This window comes from Callospermophilus lateralis, chromosome 7, assembly GCF_048772815.1.
Source record: "Callospermophilus lateralis isolate mCalLat2 chromosome 7, mCalLat2.hap1, whole genome shotgun sequence".
NCBI classification, from domain to species: domain Eukaryota; kingdom Metazoa; phylum Chordata; class Mammalia; order Rodentia; family Sciuridae; genus Callospermophilus; species Callospermophilus lateralis.
Window position 1 is genome coordinate 18693435 of NC_135311.1, and position 20798 is coordinate 18714232.

The following is a 20798-nucleotide window of genomic DNA, read 5'->3' on the forward strand; positions in this document are numbered from 1 at the left end:
GACTATCTTTCATAATGTCTTCAGCTCCCTTTCCACTGACAGTTCCTATGTTATTAGTACATGGTCATTGTTTGAATTTATGTGTGAAATTTTAATGGAAGAAATGGAAAGCACATCTTAATGGGGCAATAAAGTCTTGTGTGTTTTACAGCGACTTTCGTCACCACAACTGAAGTAGACATGAGATATTACAATGATTTGCTGAATCCGATCCCAGAGGAATTCATGTCTGTACCCTTGATACTGCATTGTATTCTAGAACAGGTGGGTGGACTTTTTCCAGAGGGTAGCCTTGAGTGAGCCCCTTCATCTCTCTTTATTTCCACTTTTAACACTATTTTAAAATTATACTCATAATACCTGAATGTATTCTCAGTTACAAAGATTTTTTCATAAAACCAAAGTTGGCTTTCATCAGCAGCTTTAATCCTCTTTCTTTTGCTATGCTCTGGAAGTCCACTTAATACTACTCTAAGTTTTAAGAGAACATATCCTTAAAACTCTCTTTTGCTAGTATTGTTTTAATGGAAGAAGAGGACAAGGATAGGTGGGGTGGGTAGTAGTGGTCTTCAGCTATCTTTAAATGTTATTTTGAACCTATAGATTTAATTAGATATTTCTACTCTTAATGATAATTTTAGTCACTAGTGTTTTTCACAAAATGTGTCCATTTAATTTGGATTTTTGATATGGTACAAGCTCTATGTATTATTCACTTGCATGTGTTTTTAGGTTCCTCTGTATACTAATGTAATGTTAGTAGTGTTCTAAAGGCTGAGTGAATTGCCGGATGGAAAGTCTGATGGAGAAAGGGACATAGTGACATTATCAAGAAAGAGGCAAAGATATGGAGGTCAAATTGACACATTAAGGCATGAGCCAGGACCATGAGGAAAATCAGTGTTCCCAGCCTGCCCCTGCAAAGTGAAGACCAGCCACACTAGTAACATAACATCTGGTTATGTTCCCTTCTCATGACTGATGTTGTTATTTATTTGTACCCTCTCTTTTCTTGATCTTGGTTGCTGTATGGTTTAGATATTGAGATGTCCCATAAAACCTCCTGCGCTAATGTAGGAATATTCAGAGGTGAAATGATTAGATCAGGAGAGCTGTAGCTTTCTCAGTCCATCCTAGTTTGAATGGACTGACTGGGTGGTAACTTTCACTGTGTGTGTGTGGTGGGGTGTCCTGGAAAGGTTCATCTTCCCTGTGGCCCCCTCCCCCTGCCCTCTCTCCATTGCCTGGCTGCCACGGGGGGTCTTCCATCCACACCCATCCTCCATGATGTTCAGCCTCTGCTTGGACCCAGAGAAATGGACTTGGCCCATCATGAACTAAAACTCCAAAACTCTGAGCTGAAATAAACTTTTCCTCCTCTAAGTTGTTTTTGTTGGATATTGTGGTTGCAGAAACAAAAAGCTGGCTAATACGGTTGCTGATCATTGCTATCTATTGTATTGGTCTTTCCAAAGAAAGAGCATTTTGTTTCACTGGCCAACTCCTTTTTACTTTTTAGTTTATTAACTTCTTCCTTTATCTTCATTATTTTCTTACCTATCCTTTTTGGGGGCTTATTTTGTATTTGGTTTAATTAAAATCTTCATTTATTTTCAGTCTTTTTTGCCTTACTTAAGTTTATGTTTCCTCTTGAGCATTTCTTTGGCTGCATGTTGATATTTTCAATGTATTCAGTTCTTAATCTTTTATATACTTATTTTTCCCATGAATAATTTTGTTTCTACAATTTATTACTGATTTTTAATTTTATTGCTTTATGATCTATAAACCTGATCTGCAAGTTAACAAAGTTAAAATTTCCTGTGACTTCGGTGACTTGATGCACACAGTCAATTCTTGTGACTGTTCTATGTATATTTAAAAAAATTGTTATTCATAGTAGCCACATATGCATAGCACTTATATCCACCAGGCACTGCTCTACATGCTTTCAATATATGAAGTCATTTTTTTAAAAAACAATACTATGATGCAGGAACTATTTTTATCACCCATTTTACAGATCAGAAAACGGAACCATAATAAGGTTCAGTGGCTTGTTCAATAGTAAGTGGCAGAAATGACTTTTGAACCTAGTCAACCTGCATGGGAAAGTATTTTAATGGTATTGCTCCATTTTCTTCTTCCTTCTAATTTGCTGAGGAGAAGTCTGGTGCATGTCCAAAATCAGTCTTTCTTTTCTTTCTTCTTTATTTCTTTTGCAGCTGTATATATTTGATAACAAAAGACTATGTCTGGGTGTATTATTGTGTTTTCTGTTTCTACAACAAAATTCCCCGAGAGTGGATAACTTTTTAAAGAGAAGAGATTTATTTAGCTCATAGTTTGGGGAGGCTGAATGTCCAAGACCAGACATCCTCATAGATTTGATCTCTGGTGAGGGCCTCTTATCTAGGTCTCATCATGGCAGATGGCATCATGTCTACAGCATGTGTGAAAGGGAGAGATCACATGGCAAGACAGGAAGCCAAGAAAGAGAAGGGACTCAGGTTCCCAGGAGAACTACCTTTCAGTCCCTTCCAAAGTCAGTATGCCCAGGGACCTCCCAATAGGCTCCACCTGTTAAAGGTCCCACCACCTTGAGAACCAAGCCTGTGACACACACACATTTGGACAAACCACATCTAAACAATAGCAAAATCTATGTTTTTTTTTTTTTTTTTTTTACATCCTGTCGACATGATCTAAAGGAATTATAAATTGTTTTTTAATCACATCAATTTCTTAAAGTATCCTATAAAGTTAAAATTAGTTTCTGCATTGTAGCTTCTTCTCATCTCCTGTTCCATGTCTCTCTCTGACACAAAAACACATGCATGCCACATGCACACACATATATGTACATACATGGGCATGCACACACACAATTTTTCATCAATGTAGACCTATGGGGCTTTCCTCAAATATATTACTTAATTTTTCCTTAACTTTTTATCCCAACTTCTCTGTCTGGTGGAAATGACACTGGAGCACCTGATTTAAAGAAGTTCCACAACACACACACACACACACACACACACACACACAGCACTCTCTATCACAGTACTTTGTTTTATTTCAACTATTCTTTTTAAAATGTATTTACCAGCATTTTAAAATATATCTATTTATTAACCTGTTTCTTGCCTCTTTCCTCCCATTAGAATGTAAGCTCCATGTCAGTAGGAGCCTAGTGTGGTCTCAGTCATTGCTATGTGCCCAGCACACAATAACCACATTTAATTCCTAGTCGGCATTGAATACATGTTGTTGAATTAGTGAGTGGATACTGAAAATAAACCTTCTATTGTACCTTAAATTTTATTTCTCCTATTTACCCTAATTATTACTGGATAGATGTTGAAATATTAGAATTATTCTCATTAAATTTTCTTTCAATTTATCATTTTGGAAATCTACCTTAACTTCCTACTTATTTCAGGTCTGCTATTAAAGTTTTGTTTGAGGATTAAGATTTCTAATTTGTAAATTCTCTAAATTTTTGCACAGTCTTCCAGGCTTGTTCTTAGTTCCATGTTTATTTTAAAGTCTTTTCAGACCCTGTCACTGTTGTCACCTCTACCATACAGTTTTCTGTTTATTGACTACCTTAGTTTTCTAATCAATCACACTAATATTTGCCTTTATCACCCCATAATGTTTTTGTAAGACTACAGTTTTATTATGTCAATAAATTTATAAAAACTCAAACTCTGAAGAGCTCACAGTATCAGAGCTTCATTTACCATAGTCATTCTTTTCTTTTAAAAAAAAAACATTTTGAAAGCTTTTTTTATACCTTTATTTTACTTATTTATTTTTAGTGGTGCTGAGGACTGAACCCAACACCTTGCACTTGCTAGGCAAGCGCTCTACCACTGAGCCACAACCCCAGCCCCACCATAGTCATTGTTGTTGTATTCAATATTACTATGTTCCTGATAACCCAGAGGAAAGATAATGAGCTCAGTGACTAACACATGGAAGGCTCCCAGTAGGTACTAGGTACGTGTCAAATGAGTAAAGCCTTCTTAATAGAGGATGAAAAGTTGAAGTATAGGAGCGACCAGATTGGCATTTTACAGGAATAGACATTAGATTTTACCATTTTGGAAGTGGAACAGTTCTGATTGGTCTTTCAAGGTTGCATCAGGTCCACAAGATAGGTGGAAGATAGAGACTGGAAATAGTGATTCTTGAAAGTAAAGTGTTTATAATTAGTAAAGAATACTGAACCAGGTGCAATGGCACATGCCAATAATCCCAGCAACTGGGGAGTTTGAGGCAGAAGGATCACAAGTTCAAGGTCAGTTTCAGTTACTTAGCAAGCAAGGCCCTAAGCAACTTACTGAGACCTTGTATAAAAAAAAAAAAAAAAACCTGGGGATGTGGTTCAGTGGTTAAGTGCTCCTGGGTTCAATCGCTAGTATTAAAAATAAAAATAAAGTAAAATAGAATACTGAGACTATTTTGTTATCCTAGAGTAGACTAACAAAACTCAATAGGGAGTTATTTTTGTCTCCCACAGGACATTTGGAAATGTCTGGAGATTTGCCAGCACAACGGGGTGCTACTTGCATCAGAGGGGTAGAGGCCAGCCATGCTGCTGCACATTCTATAGGGCACATGACAGCCCCCATAATAATCATCTAGTCCAAAATGTCACTACTGCCAAGGTTGAGTGAGAAATCTTAGTAGGGGTGTAAAATCATGAGAATAATTTTATTATTTTTTTATTATTATAGTGAAGAGACTATACATTAGGTACCTATCTTGAGTACATTTCAACCTCTTACCTGATTGCCATGTAAAATTGAATAAGGCATTTAATCTGTCTAGACCTCACCCTCCCCACATAAAGGAGACTAATATCCATTACTGATCTCATCTTCTTACACTTTTTTATTCTTGAAGAAATAATGAGGACGCTTGGCCTGAACCCCAATTCCTCTATTCAATAGCCCTAGACTTGGACCAGTCATCTAGCTTCACTCTCCCTAATTTTGTTCTCTATAAAATAGAAAATAGTATCTAACCAAGATTGCTATGAGGGTTGAGTGAATTAATGGATATGAAGATGCCCTACCACGCAGTATGTGGTAGGCAGTTAGTTTGGATTTAAATATTAAATACAAACTTGCACTAGTCCTGTTTTCAGTGCTTTAAGAGAAAGAATGAATATTTTTGTTGTTATTTTGACTCCTGCTGAAGTTTAGTGTTTACCATTTGTGTTTTGTGTTATCTATTTTAATGCAAGTATTAATATCATGTCAACTTAAATGCATAGACTGTAAACATTTTTCCTTTTACTGTGTTAATCGCCGACACTTTCCTGCTGTTGTCACTAGTACTTTAGTTTGAGGAACAGTCCTCCTCTTACTAAGAGCAATGGAAATTCAGGAGTACCAGTAAAGAGTTGACCGCTCAGCCAATCCCTCCCAATGGTTCTTTTCTATAGGTCGTGGCAACTGAAAAGGATCTTGTTCCTCCCAGTCTGGTGAGGCCACCCCCGAGAGCAGATGGGTTAGACAACCGGATCGCAGCTCACATCGTGTCTATGCTGCCCTCTCTCTGCCTCTCCGAGAGGGAGAAAAAGGTCAGGTGGCATGAGTTAGCCAACGAGTTTTTACATGATGGGAAAGTATATAGTCTCTCCTTAAATGAGTATATATTTCAATTTAAATAGAATCTCCACGAAATATTCTTATCTGAAGAAGAAAGAGAAACCAAAGCAGTGCCCAAAGGCCCCCTCCTACTGAACTATCACGATGTTTACGCTCTCCGGAAACACGCACTGAAGGTAAGGATCAGGTGGCCCAGAGGGTGATTGAAAAGTGCACCTGAAATTCACCAGCTGAAGGGATCAATTAGATAACCTCATCAAAGCTAGGTAACAGGCGAGGTATGAATGTCAGAAAAGAAAGATGGGTAAGGGAGAAATCATCAAAGAAAGATTAATACTATTAACTGTTGAATTGATTATGACTACCACCGAAATTGCATTAAAACCTCATAGTTATTTTCTTTAAATATCTGCTGGTATGAAAAACAGTGGAAGCCAGAAAAGGATCTCAGAAGAGAGAGAGGAATATATATGAGGCTTGGGCAGTTTGTCACTGCAAATAAAGATCAGTCATTTCTGTGTACCAGGAACTTCTGGCAAAGTGAGAACTAGTTTCTGTGACCTTCAGCAAAATACCAAGTTTGTCTTCCCCAATTACCACTGATTTCCCTTGTTCCCAAATAAACAAGAGTGAAGGTATCATGTTTAGCCTTCTCCATATGCATAAGGCACTTGATGGCTTATTTTAATGCCTTCTGTCATGTTTTTTTTGGGGGGTGGGGGTGGGAGCAGGACCAAAAGGGTATTGACCCAGTTCAAATTGAGGAGGAGATGCAATCCAAGTTGCCACTGTGGGAATTCCTTCAGTTCCCTCTGCCTCCACCCTGGAACAGCACTAAACGCCTAGCTACCATCCATGAACTTATGCACTTCTGCACAAGTGGTGAGTACATTGTTTCTTCTTAACTTCATCTTAATTAGTGGTCCTATGTGCCTCTACAAATTACATCCTTATTTGCAAAATGTATTTTGATCATTTAAAGACCTTTCAGGGGCTAAGATGAATATTTTGATGGACAACAACTTTTTCACTTTGAATATCCTCAGTAGCAATGGTAACACAGCCATGGTGCAAAACATTCTGCAATTTGATGCACCAAGTTTTCTTTCCACTGTGTTTCCTTAACCAGAGTAATTCACATCTTTCCTTCCTCTTCCCTGACTCCTTCCCCCATCGCTCTCTTGACGTCATTGAGATGATGTAGTAATCCCATCCTACTTAAATGACAGTTCACATATTTTTGAAATTTTTAAAATAAACAAAAACCTCCCATCGTAAGATAACCACATTCCTTTCCTAGGAGAATGCCATCCTTGCCTTCACTGTCTCAATGTGGCACCCCTTTATCATCATTGCAAACCACAAAAAAATTACAATAGCATTGTAGTTATTGGGAAGTGGGCAGGGTGAGCCTGACCATGCAACTTTACCCCAATAGAGAGTTATCCATCTTTGAATTCTCATATTCTCTGGTTGCAGCCACCCACAATTAATGAAAAATTTTGGTACTCAAAGGAAACTTGAAGTTTCTAATTTCATTTCATCAAGAAACTCCTTATATCTAGTCTAATCAATAGATCAGATGTAACATTAGACTATAAATGTGTGTGTGTGGCATTAGATTATATATATTTTGATTGTATATATATATATATATATATACTAAGATTAAAATATGAAAGCAGTGTATTCCAGTGCAAAAGGTAACCACTGAATGATCCTATGTAGTAGATTAGAAAATTCACAGTGAGACTATAACCATGCCCCGAGATGAAGAGCAAAGAGGAAGAAACAGCACTTCAGTTGGGTCCCCACCTCTTAAGTGGAAACTATGCCCTCTCCATTTGATTGCTAATGTTGAAGTTTGCATCCCCATTTATCTCTTCATTTAGTCACATGACTAGCTGGCCACATGAAAGGAGCACAGTACTCCATCAGAAACTGGCTGCTTCTTCACTAGTTGAAAGGTTAAAAGGTGATTGATGTCAGAGAGGGAGAACACAGGAAGTAGGAGAGGCTTTTTTGAAAGGAAATCTCTCTCTCATCATTGTGATTCAATTTTCATCAATTTTCTTGTGCATCTCCTCCCTCCTCCCCCCACCCCAACCCCACTAAGATTTTTTTGCCTCCGTATCCTCAAGAGTAAAATCTGAACTGCCTACCACCTCCTTTTTTTCCCCATTGGTCATTTTTAGTTACATGTAACATCGGGATTCATTTTGACATAATTATAAAAGCATGAAATAAAATTTTGCTCTAGTCCAGTCCCCTTTTCCTAGCCTTCTCCCTCACCTCCTCCCTTCCCTCTACTGTACCAATCTTTCTATTTACTTATAGGTTATTTTTTTAAATTAGTGCCTGTGGATATGCATACTGGTGAGATTCACTGTAGTATTTGAGTTCATCACCTTTGTTCACCAGCTTTTATTAGTTACTGACGCCTGGAAGATGCTCAAAAATATTTATGAAATAATGAATGAACAAATTCTCCTTTATTCAGTAACTCTTTTGCCTCTCTTTAAACTGCCAGCCCACCCCATGAATGCCATATTTTTGAAAAGGACCCCTGCCCCTGTCTTCATCTCTGCTGGGAAGAAAATGAAGGCAACCTCTGAAACACTTATCTACCATAATATTGAATTTTTCCTCACGGAATTCTATCCATTCTTAATTCCTTCCTCTCAGCCTTCTGTCTTGAACTTTTAAAGTGAGAGAACAAAATCATGTTCTTCTGTGAATCTTAGGCACCTATGGCAAGGCTCCCCAGTATACAATAACCAGTTGAGAAAATGGATAAACACGTGCCATAAAGGAATAAATACACAATGACTAACACCAATTGAAAGTTGATAAACTTTGAAGGGCAATTATGGAAAGTAGCTATTCATGTGAGTCGGAGAAGACCCTCCCGGAATCTAAAATAACAAGAAATCTTACTGACTATAATAGCCCATATTAGACATGAGTGAATGATTTCTCTGGCTTAAATTACAACAGCATCAAAGGGTACTTTTGAAAAAAAGAATAATAATAAATGAGTTGTAAACCCATTCAACCAATATGGTACCCTGAAAAGTCCACACACTATGAACCATCTAAAGAAGCATTTTGGTAGTATTATCTTGATTAATTAGACCTTGACTGTTCAGTTTTCTTATCACTAGGCACCTTTGATACTTGATGCAGATTTGTGGAGCCCAGTTTTAAGTTAGGTCAGTGCCCATCATGGCATGGCTCCCTTATCAGACTGGTATATATTTATGTCTCTCTGCCAGTGCTGTTCTATGTACTATAAAGGGCACTTCTAGAAGCACGGGTCCTGCTTTCTTACAGAAGTCTTGAGCTGGAATGAAGTAGAAAGAGCCTTCAAGGTGTTTACTTTTGAGAGCCTGAAGCTCTCTGAGGTTGACGAAGCAGGGAAACTGAAGCCTTCTGGGATGGCGTGTGGGACAGATGTTGAGAAGTTCAACATACCATGGGACAACCCTGCCAGATTTGCTAAGCAGATAAGGCAGCAACATATCCTGAAAATGAATGCCCAAGACGCCCAACAGGAAACAGGTACATTGCCTGGAAAGAATGAAAAGCATTCTTGCATTTTATGATTGTCAATCTTTTTTCTAGTGTTGTATCTAACAAATGCTCTTCACACTGGCTAGCTACTGAAATCAAAGACAAAAAAATATATGAGGATCAGAATTGGTCAACATCTGTGCAAGGTGATCAGAGCAGTGGAGAGCTCTCATACCGGAGTCAACATTCTGACTCCAACACAATGAAGTACTCAGACCTTGATTATAATAGAGAGCTGTCAGAGAAGCCCCAGGCAGAGTCCTTGGGTAAGTAAAAAACACGTGTGTAGCCCCTCTCATAAAATACATGACCAAGAAAAGAAGTTTCGAGATATATTGCTTCAATTTAAATGCCTGTTCATTTCAGTTGGCAAACTATTTAAGTTATTAGGTTGCTTATTATTATTATTCAATAAGTTCAACCTTTGCTTTTTGAACATCTTAATGCCTCTTAGCCTTCTCTTCCTTTAGTAAATTCAGTGCAATGGACATAATTGAAATTTTCATCATTGGTGTTTCACAGGGTTACTGTGATTGTATGCTAATTTTTAAAATTATAATAACATAATGAAATGCTTAGAAGAGAGTTTGGTACAAAATTTAATGCTCTGCAAGTATCACCTCGCTTCCTTTCCCCCTTTTCGCTCAGGTTCTGGATCATTATAAATAGCACATCCTGGGAGGTCTAGAAATGTAAAAGAGTATCAGGCTAGATTTGTACTGAGCTACCTTACACCAGGCTGTCAGATTAATCTACCTAAAACACAGCTCTTATTTCCCTGCTTACAACCTTCAACGTCTCTTTACTACTTTCAAAATAAAACTCAAATATTTCTACATGTTTCTCCAACAATACTAAATTACTTTGCCCCAAACTTCTTTCCACCATTGCCCTTTTGTTCACTCATTCATTCTGTGCCCTTGCCAAACAGAAGTAGGCCCTATTTCCTTTATGATGTCTGCTCTTTCCAATCTCAGTGCCTCTTCACCCACGATACTCTCCACCAAGAGTTCTGACTTTTTTTTTTTATTATGATTAGGTTTCAAAGTATCTTTGCTAGGTATGCCCATGTGGAAATTCTTCTCTGACTACTCCCATGCTCATAATTCATAGGCTCTACCTTTATGGCATTAGTTGTCATTTCTTACTTCTTATTACAATTACTTATATACCTACACTAAGACCTTCATAATACCATAGCTTCTTAGAGGTCATAGTATGTGGTTTTTTTAATTAACCATATACTCAGCTATAAAGCAAATCTCAATACATTTTCAAGGATACAAATCATATAGAATACGTTCTCATAATATAGTGAAATTATGGAGGACATCGATTATAAAAAGATAATAAGAAAATCACCAAATGTCTCAAAACTAAAAAATACACTTATATGTAACACCTGGGTCAAAGAAAAAGTGACAATGGAAATTAGGAAATATTTCAAACTAAATGATAATGAAAACATTGAACATCAAAGCACACAGAGTGCAGCTAACGCAAGAAAACTCCAAGAGAAGTTTACAACATTAAACAAATATATTTTATAAGAAGTCTAAAGATCAACTATCTAAACATCAAACTCAAGTTAGATAAGGATGAGCAAAATAAATATAAATAAAGCAGAAAAAAATAAAACAATAAAAATAAGTAAATCAACGAAACAGCAAATATAGATGAAATAAGGAAGAACAGAAAAATACATAGAAAGTTTGGTGATTTGAAAAGACTTACAAAATTGATAATTATTTTATACAAGGCTGATCACAAAAAAGAGAAGATACAAATAACCCTATCAGAAATAAAGTTATATTAGAAGTAAAAGTCATATCAGAAATAAAGAAATGGACTTCCCCCAGATCCTAGAGAAATTAAAAAAATATAAAGAGGATATAAACACCTTTATCCCACTAAATTTGAAAATGAAATGGAAAAATTACAGGAAATCTACAACTTACCAACAATGACCCAAGAAGAAATAGAAAACCTGAACAGTCTTAGAATCGATTAAATAAATGATTTAATCATTTGAAAGTCATCCCAAATAGGAAACACCAAGTCTAAATGATCTCATTGACAGGTGATTCCAAATTCTCAGAAAGAAATAATTTTAATTTTCTCAATGAAAATTATTTCAGAAAACAAAAAAATTAGTATTCCTCCATAGTCATTTTATGGAGTTAGCATAAATTTTGTAATAAAATTCACAAGGATAGTGCAACAAATGAAATTATACAACAAGCTCATTCAGGAATGAAGATGCAAAAATTCAAAATAAAATATAGGAAAATTGACCCAGAAATATGCTCAATAATAATAATACCTCACAAACAAGTTATATTTATAACAGGAATAGAAGGCAAATATGCACATTGTAAAATCTATGTAGTTTATCAGGTGACACATTAGCACAAAAAAAATGACATAATTAGTTCCATAGATGCAGAAAATGTCCATAGCAATTTATGGGGGAAAAGAAAACCTTAGCAAAGTAGCAATAAAAATAAAATTCCTCAGTCTTAGAAGGGTGATTTTTTTAAATGATGACAATAAACATTATATATCCAGATGAAAAGTCAAACAACTCTCCTTTGCGATCAGGAGGATGTCCACCATAAACACTTTTATTCAATACTGATTGGAAATCCTCACCCACTCATTAAGTGAGGCAAGAAAAGGAAACACGAGTGTCGAGTTTCAAGAGGAAAAAAACCAAAATGGTCATTATTTATAAATACTGTGTATGTAGAAGACAAAAAACAATCTGCAAAAAGAAATAGAATTAATATAAAAGCTTATTGAGGAGGTGGTAGTTGTTAAAGAATATACATCAGATGTTTGAAGTGCTGGGACTTTTCTTTGTTAAGTATTCATTATATCAAATGTTTATGTCTTACCCAATTTTCAGTGTGTGTTACATTTCATCATTTTAAAGAACACTTAGAAAAATAGGTGGTAGGTGCCAGAAGAGAATAGGTATTAACTCAGTACTGACTGATGATCATTATCTTCCCACTGTCTTTTATCTCAGTGAAAGTAGAAGAGGAAGTAGTCAGTGGACCACAGTTAGGGAAAAGCCTCCTGCCTATTGGTAAAGTAGACAAGCGAGGGGGACAGAAGGGGAAGATTACACTAATGTACTAAGTGTCCTGCTCCATCCAGCCACTCTACTCTTTTACATTCATTAATTAATATTCTACATAAACATCAGGCCTATGAGCAAGATTCTGTTACCTTAGTTCTGTAGATGAGGAAACCAAGAATGAGAGAGGTCAAGTCACTTGTTCAGCCACGTACACACAGGAAGTCAGGACAGGCAGGCTGCCCAACAGTGCTTCCACCATGCTGTCTTACAGTTTCCTGGGTCCCAGAAACTTCTTGTGATACATCTAGTAGTTTGGCTGTATTCATAGTTCCTTCTTCATGCTGGTTCTTATCATGATTTTGTTGGGGTTTTTTGTTGTTCCTCTTCCATCCCAAAAGAGAAAATTTCCTATTTCTCTGCCATAAGTATGCTTACCTTACCTCCCTATTAGCCTAGTTCACAAAAAAATATGTATATATAAATAAAAAAGACCAAATAAGAGAACCTGAGTTGTTATGGCGTTAATACATTCTGTGGGAATACAAACACATGACAGAGAAGTCTATTTGAGTTAATATGGAATCGGAATAAACCAGGAGCCTAGTAAAGCCTGAGGGGTTTCCCGCCCCCCCCCCTTTGTTTTGTTTTGTTCTGTTGTTTTTCTTGAAAGCAGCTGGTATAGTTTTTTCCTCAGGCAACTTTTGCCACCTGGTGGTCAAACCACATAAGCTGGTGTTCTGGATCCTGGTGGAAAGTAGAGGATTATAGTAACTTCCTAAAATCTCAGGGCTGAAAATACCATGGTGAATAGTGTATTCTAGAGTCTGAGAAAAATCTTAAGGCAGATCCTACAACCCTCAGAGCTGCATGGTAAATGTTGCCCTGCACCCAGGGGCCAGGGGAAGAGGGCTGCTGGGCCTTGGTGCACACTGTGGCTGTCCTGTGTGGGGGGTGCTGTTGCTGCTCTCACGTTGTCCCCCTCACTCTGACTCACACTTCAAAAGCAGGCACTTTAATTCTCTTTAAACAATGCAGAAACCATTCATGAATTTCCTGCACAACCAACTTAGCATCAAATACACTTATGTGTCTGTTCCTGGACATGAAGGGCTGAATATTTGTGCTTTTCTTAACCAAACCCTGGATTTCCATCTGAGACTGTTTTTGAACTTGACAGGGCCTATTGGATATTTATGAAAAACCTGAGAGTTGATAACCATGAGGCTGTAGGTTTAGATGTGCCCTTTATGCTTGTTGGGTGTTTTTTTAATAAAGTAACTGCTTTGCAGAGGGATCTTGTTATCTCTAAAGTAAAACAGATTAGGAAAGCTGTTTTTCAAAGGGATGAGAAAGCATCTACTTCCAGATGTGTCAAAAACTACTGAATCACACTGTCAGAGGATTATGCGGTTGAAGGCAGAAATCAGACAGGAAGAAAAGAGAATGATTTTTACTCTTCTATTAAATAAAGAGTTCATATTAGTATTAGAATGTTCTTTCTTTTGACAAAATAACTGATGCATATTTTTTTAGAACATATTTTCTAAACTGGAGAATTTTTTTTTTTCTTCTGGATCCTTAGACACAAGAGGGAATATCAAATCTCCCGGAAATCTGGCAGACCACAGAATAGAATAATTTTTATTCCACAGATTTCATATCAATTGCTTCAAGGACACAAGGGACAGCATGGTCTATTTAGAGTTATGGTTGGCCTGAATTTTCTCTTGAATGGATATATTTATGTAAATACTGAGATAAATTAGCTTTATAATTTTCCTCTAAATCAAAATGGAACATTCATGCTGCAACCTTCACCAGCCCAATGGAACTAGTAGCAAAAAAAAAAAAAAAAAAAAAATGTAAGTAGCTGGGCTCCTGAAAGAAGGAAAAGCATTGACTTGTCCTCGATAGATATAATTAACTACTCCCTCTAGAAGCCCAAATATGGTTCTCTTTGCTATGCAACAAAAAGGTAAATTTTATATTGATGCCAAAGTAAGCCTTTGTTACAGGTTTCCTTCTCTCTAGTGGCTTAACAATCATTTCTAGTTTAAATAAATGTTGTGGATGCCCCTCATTCTATCAAAAAAAAAAAAAAAATTACTGAGTTTCTACAGGGTGCAGTGAGGAATTTTATCTTAAGTTTCTGTTCTCCAGGAATCTACATTCAAATCAGAGAGACAGACCATAAACAAATAAATAGTATCAAGCACTGATAAATGATGGGGTCAATAATAAAGCAGAGTAACAGCCAGAAGGCTCTTGAGAAGGTAACAAGAGTTTCAAACACTCGGATATTTACAAACTAAGACTTATCTATAGAAATGAGGGCCAAATCCTCAAGACACAATAAGCTGGCCTGTCTGCAGTGAAAGAGCAAAAGGCAGTGAAGGAGACGCATTTGGAGAGTTAGCCTACAGCATTTAAGTACAGCTTTATAGAACATCGTTTGCCATTATTCTACGGGTGACAAGAAGTCAGGTTGACTCAGTTGTTCATCAGCATCAAACTGTGTTCCCACAAGACCCACCTTGCCATATATACTCCATTTCTTTGGTCAAATTTGAAAGAAGTTACAGCATAGAGTTTTTCCATTTCTCTATTGGAGATTCACAATCACAAGGGCATGTTACAAGTTCGGAGACAGTCACAGTAAAGATGTCTGTTTATCTATGTTAAGCTTATTTATCATGGAACATGAATTTTCTGGTGATGCAGAAATCAACAGCATGAATCTGTTTCTTTCCAGTTCATTCAGATGACTATTTCACAGCCAAGGATGATATTACAATCCCAATCATCTAAGTGTCACTAGGAGAGCAAATGTCCATGACTCATATTAGTTCATGAGGAGGTGCTATGGAATCCATCTACCCATTTGTTTAACTTGTTAAACTTTATCTGTAAACCTGAAGATGCTCATTAAATAGTTTTTAAATTAATAAATGGTGAACAGAAACAAGCTCCATAAAATAGTATAACTTTCCACCTACCAAGTTCTCCTCTCCATACATCTCTTGCCTTGGTCCCAATCTGTCCAGGTAGGAGCCACAGAAATTTCAAAAGGCTTTGTGATTGTCACCAGCACAAGACTCATGATGTGTACTAAGCCGTCAATTTAATTTAATCAGTAAATATTTGCAGTTTGTAAAGGTGAAGGTAAGTTGTTTGAAATGATTGATAGATAGTCTCAAATCAGAGTATCTGATATGATTTAGTACACATCAGATAAAAAACAGGGCTCCTTTCCAAGAGTTCATACAACTCTTCTAGGTAGGCATGGATTTAGAATTATTGACACAAACACTTTTGGGAGGCACGAAACATGCCTTTCAGGAATTACCTTTTCAGCACAGAAACATAGATCATATGGGCAACAAAAAGGCACATCCCTGACCAAAGGCAAGAACAAAGCCCGAACACAACTGAATGTTGGTGTCTTTGATTTACAGAGCAGACCACGAACAATGAGATCAAAGATGAAGCGGTCACAAAGGCTGATTCTCTTGAAAAGGTAAGGAATTATTTTTCCTAACAGTGTAGATGACAAGTTAGATGATCTGAGAAAACTGTGACCCAGATTGAGAAACATTTGAAAAAGGAGAGAGAGAGAGAGAGAGAGAGAGATACTTAAAAGGAAAATACTGATACTAGAGGAGAAGGGTTATTCAGACATCCTCAGACCAGCTGCAATGGAGAGAAAGGAGTTAATTCTGCTAGCTAGCCCGCTTAAGCAAAGCTTCCCAGCTCCTTGCTCCTCTCCAGACAGTGTGGCTTGGCAACCTCACAAACACCTGCTGACCATACAGCCATGTAGCACTAACGTTGTCTTGAAGTGAGTTCAGAAAACCTGCCTGTAATTGCTAACAGGACTCAGAAGAGTATAACCTAACAATAAAAATATTTAGATTATGTTGCCCATAAAAAAAAAAAAAGCCAAAGGCATTCTCTTTCTGGCAGCAACTCTTCTAAAATGTTGCCATATGGATTTATACATATGCAGATTTCCCCAATTAGATGGAGCGCATGCTGGTTAGTTGACAGAGTCCAAGAGGGCGCCATTTGGACTTAAAACAAATTATAGCTGAAATTGTGTTCCTATAATTTTTTAGAAACCCAAGAAGATGATGGTGGAAGCAGATTTAGAGGACATAAAGAAAACGCAGCAGCGCAGTCTAATGGACTGGAGTTTTACTGAACATTTTAAACCAAAAGTACTGCTTCAGGTATTTATGGGCTGTGATTCTCCAGGAGATGGTCAGATAGGTCTGGAGATCTGCGCTGTGATTTAGAGCAGTTCACTTCTGGGTCACTCAGATCTAGTTCAGATCAATATTCTCATTTACTTGAGCTATAAAATGAATTTATTCTCAGATTGGGCTGAGCATTCCCAGGAAATCTTTTAAAATACACTTTCTGAAGGGATTTTTTTATAACATCTTTTAAGAAAAAAGAAATTGTTTTCTAGAAAAAAGAGTAACGTTTTCTTGGGAAACAGCCCCATTTTCCCCACGTTACTGTTCATTTCATTTACCTTTCATTACATTTCACAGTATTTTCTGCTTTGATTAATAAGTCAATAGAACGTATGATAGTTAGCATTTACTGAGCGCTTATCATGTGCTAGGTAATGACTAGTACATTATTTGGCTCATTCATTCTTCACAATAACCTTATGATGCAGAAACTATTTAAATACTAGAAACTGGGGCATTTTGACCAGTAGCGACTTTTACCCAAGGTTACATAACTGATAAGTGAGAAGTAGGATATAAACCCAGGAAATCTGGCTCCAGAACTTGTGCTTTTAACCACTGTGCCAAATAAAAATAATCCTAAAATCAACTCTTTTTACTGATTTATATTTTAGATAAAAACTTGTACTTTTGGTTTTGTCTGTTTAATTTGTATTTTACTTTTTACCAAAGCTTTACATTCACATATCATCAAACTCAGAAAGTTCTACAGACTCTTGGTATGGAAAAGAATAGCCTCTTACCCTCGCCACCATACTTCAGTTCCCAGAGACAAAAATCTTCAGTGCATTTACCCATTTCTTTTGATACTTTCTCAGCTCTAAGAAACAGTCAGTTTTACTAGTTTTAGTTTTATTTGGGGCCACCATTATTAATTGACTCCTATTTGAGATCAAGCTCATTCAACACACACACACACACACACACACACACACACACACCTACATTCATTCTAGCACTTCTTCATTTGCTGATACTGTTATCCATATCGTAACTTTTGGTTAAATTGATATTTGATATTTCTCCTATTTCAGTAATGTGAATACTATTCACAACTGAACTGTGCATTATTCTATGTGAGCATTTCTCTTTATTTTCCTGAGGTTGATAATCATTTTTTCCCCAATTATTTAATTTACTATGCATTTATCATTAATTCAACCTTAAATTCTCTACTGTGGAGTAAATCTCTTAATATATTCAAGCATAATAGTCATTCTATCAATTTTATTGTCTTAGTGACATCTCACCCATACACTCTAAGCTTGCTAGAGAGTAATGGCCCTGTGATTCCCCCTGGACACACCTTTGCCTCTTCTTCCAGTTAGATACTCTGCGTCCTTCATCTCACATTGCCTACTCTCTTGCATTACTCTCTTTTTTGGTGGAGGATCACCTCTTTCACTAGCTTCCTTAGTTAAGATACATAACAGGCAAGTTTTTGAGGCATTGGATATTTGAAAACATCTTAATTCTATCCTTACAGTGACGGACAGTTTGGCTTTATATAAAATGCAGAGTTGAAAAGAATTTCCCCTCAATGCCCACCCAGGAATGGGAGAAAACAACAACAACAAAAAAAAAAGTAGAAGACTTTAAAAAAAAAAAAATTTAAAGGCATTCCTCAATAGTCTTGTGGCTTCCCAGATTGGTCTAAAGAGAAACAGAATGAAGTTCTCCATATTCCCAGTCAGTTGTTTGAATGAATTTTTTCTTCTCTCTGGAGGGTTAGAAGATCTTCTCTTTGTTCCAGTGTTCTGAATTTCCTGCTGATTTGTGGTGGTGAGGGTCTATGTATTGTTCTGGTGAACCCAGTGCAACCCAGAAAATCCTGTGTTTACATCCTGGGAAGTCATCTAGAGACATTCTTTGACAATCCCCCACTTCCATTTTCTCTCATCTCTCTTCCTAGAACTCCCATTATTCTGGTATTGGACTTCTTGGATGGAGCTTCCAATTCCTTTATCTTTTCTTTGCCAGTTTCCAACATTTCTATTTTGTCTTTTGGTTCTGGAGATATTACTCAGCTTCCATTCAATCCTTACTATGAGCCTTCTGTTTCTGACATCATGATTTTAAGTGCCTAAAGGTCTCTACATAATTCAAAGTATAAATAGGATAAATTTTATATTCCCGATTCAGTCTTCTCTTTTCTCTATATAGTACTTCCATGAAGTCTCTCTCTCTCCCTGAATTACCTCTTTTTTTCCCCTCCAAGTTTCTTTTCTTCTTCCTTCCTTCCTCTTCTTATTGTTGGTAGAGGAGGTTTTCATTTTCTTTGTCTCCATTTTTCATGTTAGGGGTAATAGTTAATGCTTTTTCTTTTGTTTATAATAATAATCAAACATTGAAAATATGACAAAAATACACACAGGTACTCTATGAGGAGTGTCAATAACTGTGGCTTCATAGTTGGGTTATTTGGCTGTGGTTTCCTTGGGAAATCCATCAATGTTGTTATATCAGGTCTGTTCTTTGGGGATGTTTAGATTATCTAGGAAAAATAAACCTAATTTACCCAAAAGACATAAAACCTGTCCATCAGGGTTTTGAGAGATGAGTGGTAAGAGAAGGAAGTTAGTATTCTAGACCTGCATTAACCCATTAGTAGTTTTCATATTAACTATATGTTGAAATGGTAATTTTTTATATATTGAGCTAAATAAAATATGCCACTAACATTAATTCTACTAGTTTCTCTCCCTTTTAAAAAATGTAGCAAATATAAAATTTAGAATTATAAACGTGGCTCACATTTGTGGCTCACCTTATGTTGCTATTGGAAAAAACTGATTTAGACTTTTTCAAACTCCCTTTTTTACTGGAATGTTCTTCCCCCTTCATTAGTGGCCGGGTCCCCTGATCTTAGAACCAGTTGGTTTACTTCTATAGATAAGCATCCTCCCTTCTGTGGGAGTTGGAAATGGACAGCAGTGCGGCTCTCTAAATTGTCAAGGGGAACTGTGGGGGCCTCACCACTTCTAAAGGAGACTTTAAATTCGTCTTTGCATTTTCACTACTTTCATCTGATTGTCATCCTCTTATTTTAGTGAAATATCCTCCTCATTGTTAGTCAGCTTCCACTTTGCTCTCCTCTGATCTGTTCCCTACACATCAGATATTTCATCATTTTCATCTGAACTCCAGATCTACAAAAGTCTTAACCAAATTTAAGAGGACATTTTTATCTATCTTGTTCATGTTTGTTTTGTCAATACACAGTACCTGGCACACAATGAGTACTGATTACTGAGATCAACAATATTAGTAGAGAATAAAGGGCAAAAGCCAATTAGTGAAAAGGAGAAGATGTAAACACTTTTCAAACATTGAGGACTATAACTCTGAGAAACTCAGTGCTGTATTTCCTAGCACCAAAGCAACTATTAAAACACCATGTTTGCAGGTCTTTTATTTGACAGAAGTAAGGCTATATCTTCATCATAAACAAACCCATTTATTTTTCTGGGTTTTATAGTCTTAAAGGAATTTGCCTTTCATAAAAAGTTGGTAAGTAATGGATAGTACTCTATATAGCAATTTTTTTTTAGTTGCAAAGATATTCACCACATGCATGTTTCTTGTGATGGCTCTCAGGGAACAGATGTAAAAATTTAAGTGTCACTCCATAAAGACTAAATATAGGGGACTAAACTGGGGACGGAAATGTATTATTCTGGTTATGCTACCAGTTTAGAAATGAAAGCAAAAGCAAATCAGCTCTCTCATAATGTAACCTGCAATTCCATGCCTTCAGATGGTCCAAATAGTAGAGAACCAAAAGCTGCCTACATTAGAGAAATATTGAAAACAAAAACAAAAGCTCATAACTCTTCAATATACCTCTCTATGGACAATTTCCTTATCGTGGATTGGCAGGACAAAGCAGCTGCCCACTGTGTCCCTCTGTCGGTAGCTGCCATTGCAGTGCATGCTGAGGGTGATATATTTTAGGAAAGACCAGAGCTGGAGGGCCAATGGAAATGACATGTGTCAGAAGGATCGCTCCCCCCACCTCACTACAATGCAGCATGATACAGTCCAGAGTACTGCTGGGAGTGTGAAATGGTGACGGAGCTGAATGACTGGTGTGAGCCTCGGCACAAGAATTTACAAACTATGTGTTCTTCTTGGACAAGTCCCCTGTTCTCTCCCAGCTTCCAATTTATGCTGAAAAATGAGAGCTCTAATACTTTGGCATGGGAAAAAATAACCTTAGCTACTGTCTTAGTCTTCTTAGGCGCCATAACGACATGA

At 36.9% G+C, this 20798-nt stretch overlaps 1 protein-coding gene across 1 annotated transcript in view; it reads left to right on the forward strand.

The window, feature by feature from the left end:
• Positions 1-20798, forward strand: part of Spag17 (sperm associated antigen 17) — a 194555-nt gene that overhangs the window by 80426 nt on the left and 93331 nt on the right. The window contains exons 10-17 of the mRNA XM_076861963.1: positions 152-264; positions 5459-5596; positions 5687-5800; positions 6356-6506; positions 8958-9185; positions 9284-9463; positions 15738-15799; positions 16398-16511. Coding sequence (XP_076718078.1) covers positions 152-264; positions 5459-5596; positions 5687-5800; positions 6356-6506; positions 8958-9185; positions 9284-9463; positions 15738-15799; positions 16398-16511 — 1100 coding nt within the window. The remainder of the gene's footprint in view (positions 1-151; positions 265-5458; positions 5597-5686; positions 5801-6355; positions 6507-8957; positions 9186-9283; positions 9464-15737; positions 15800-16397; positions 16512-20798) is intronic.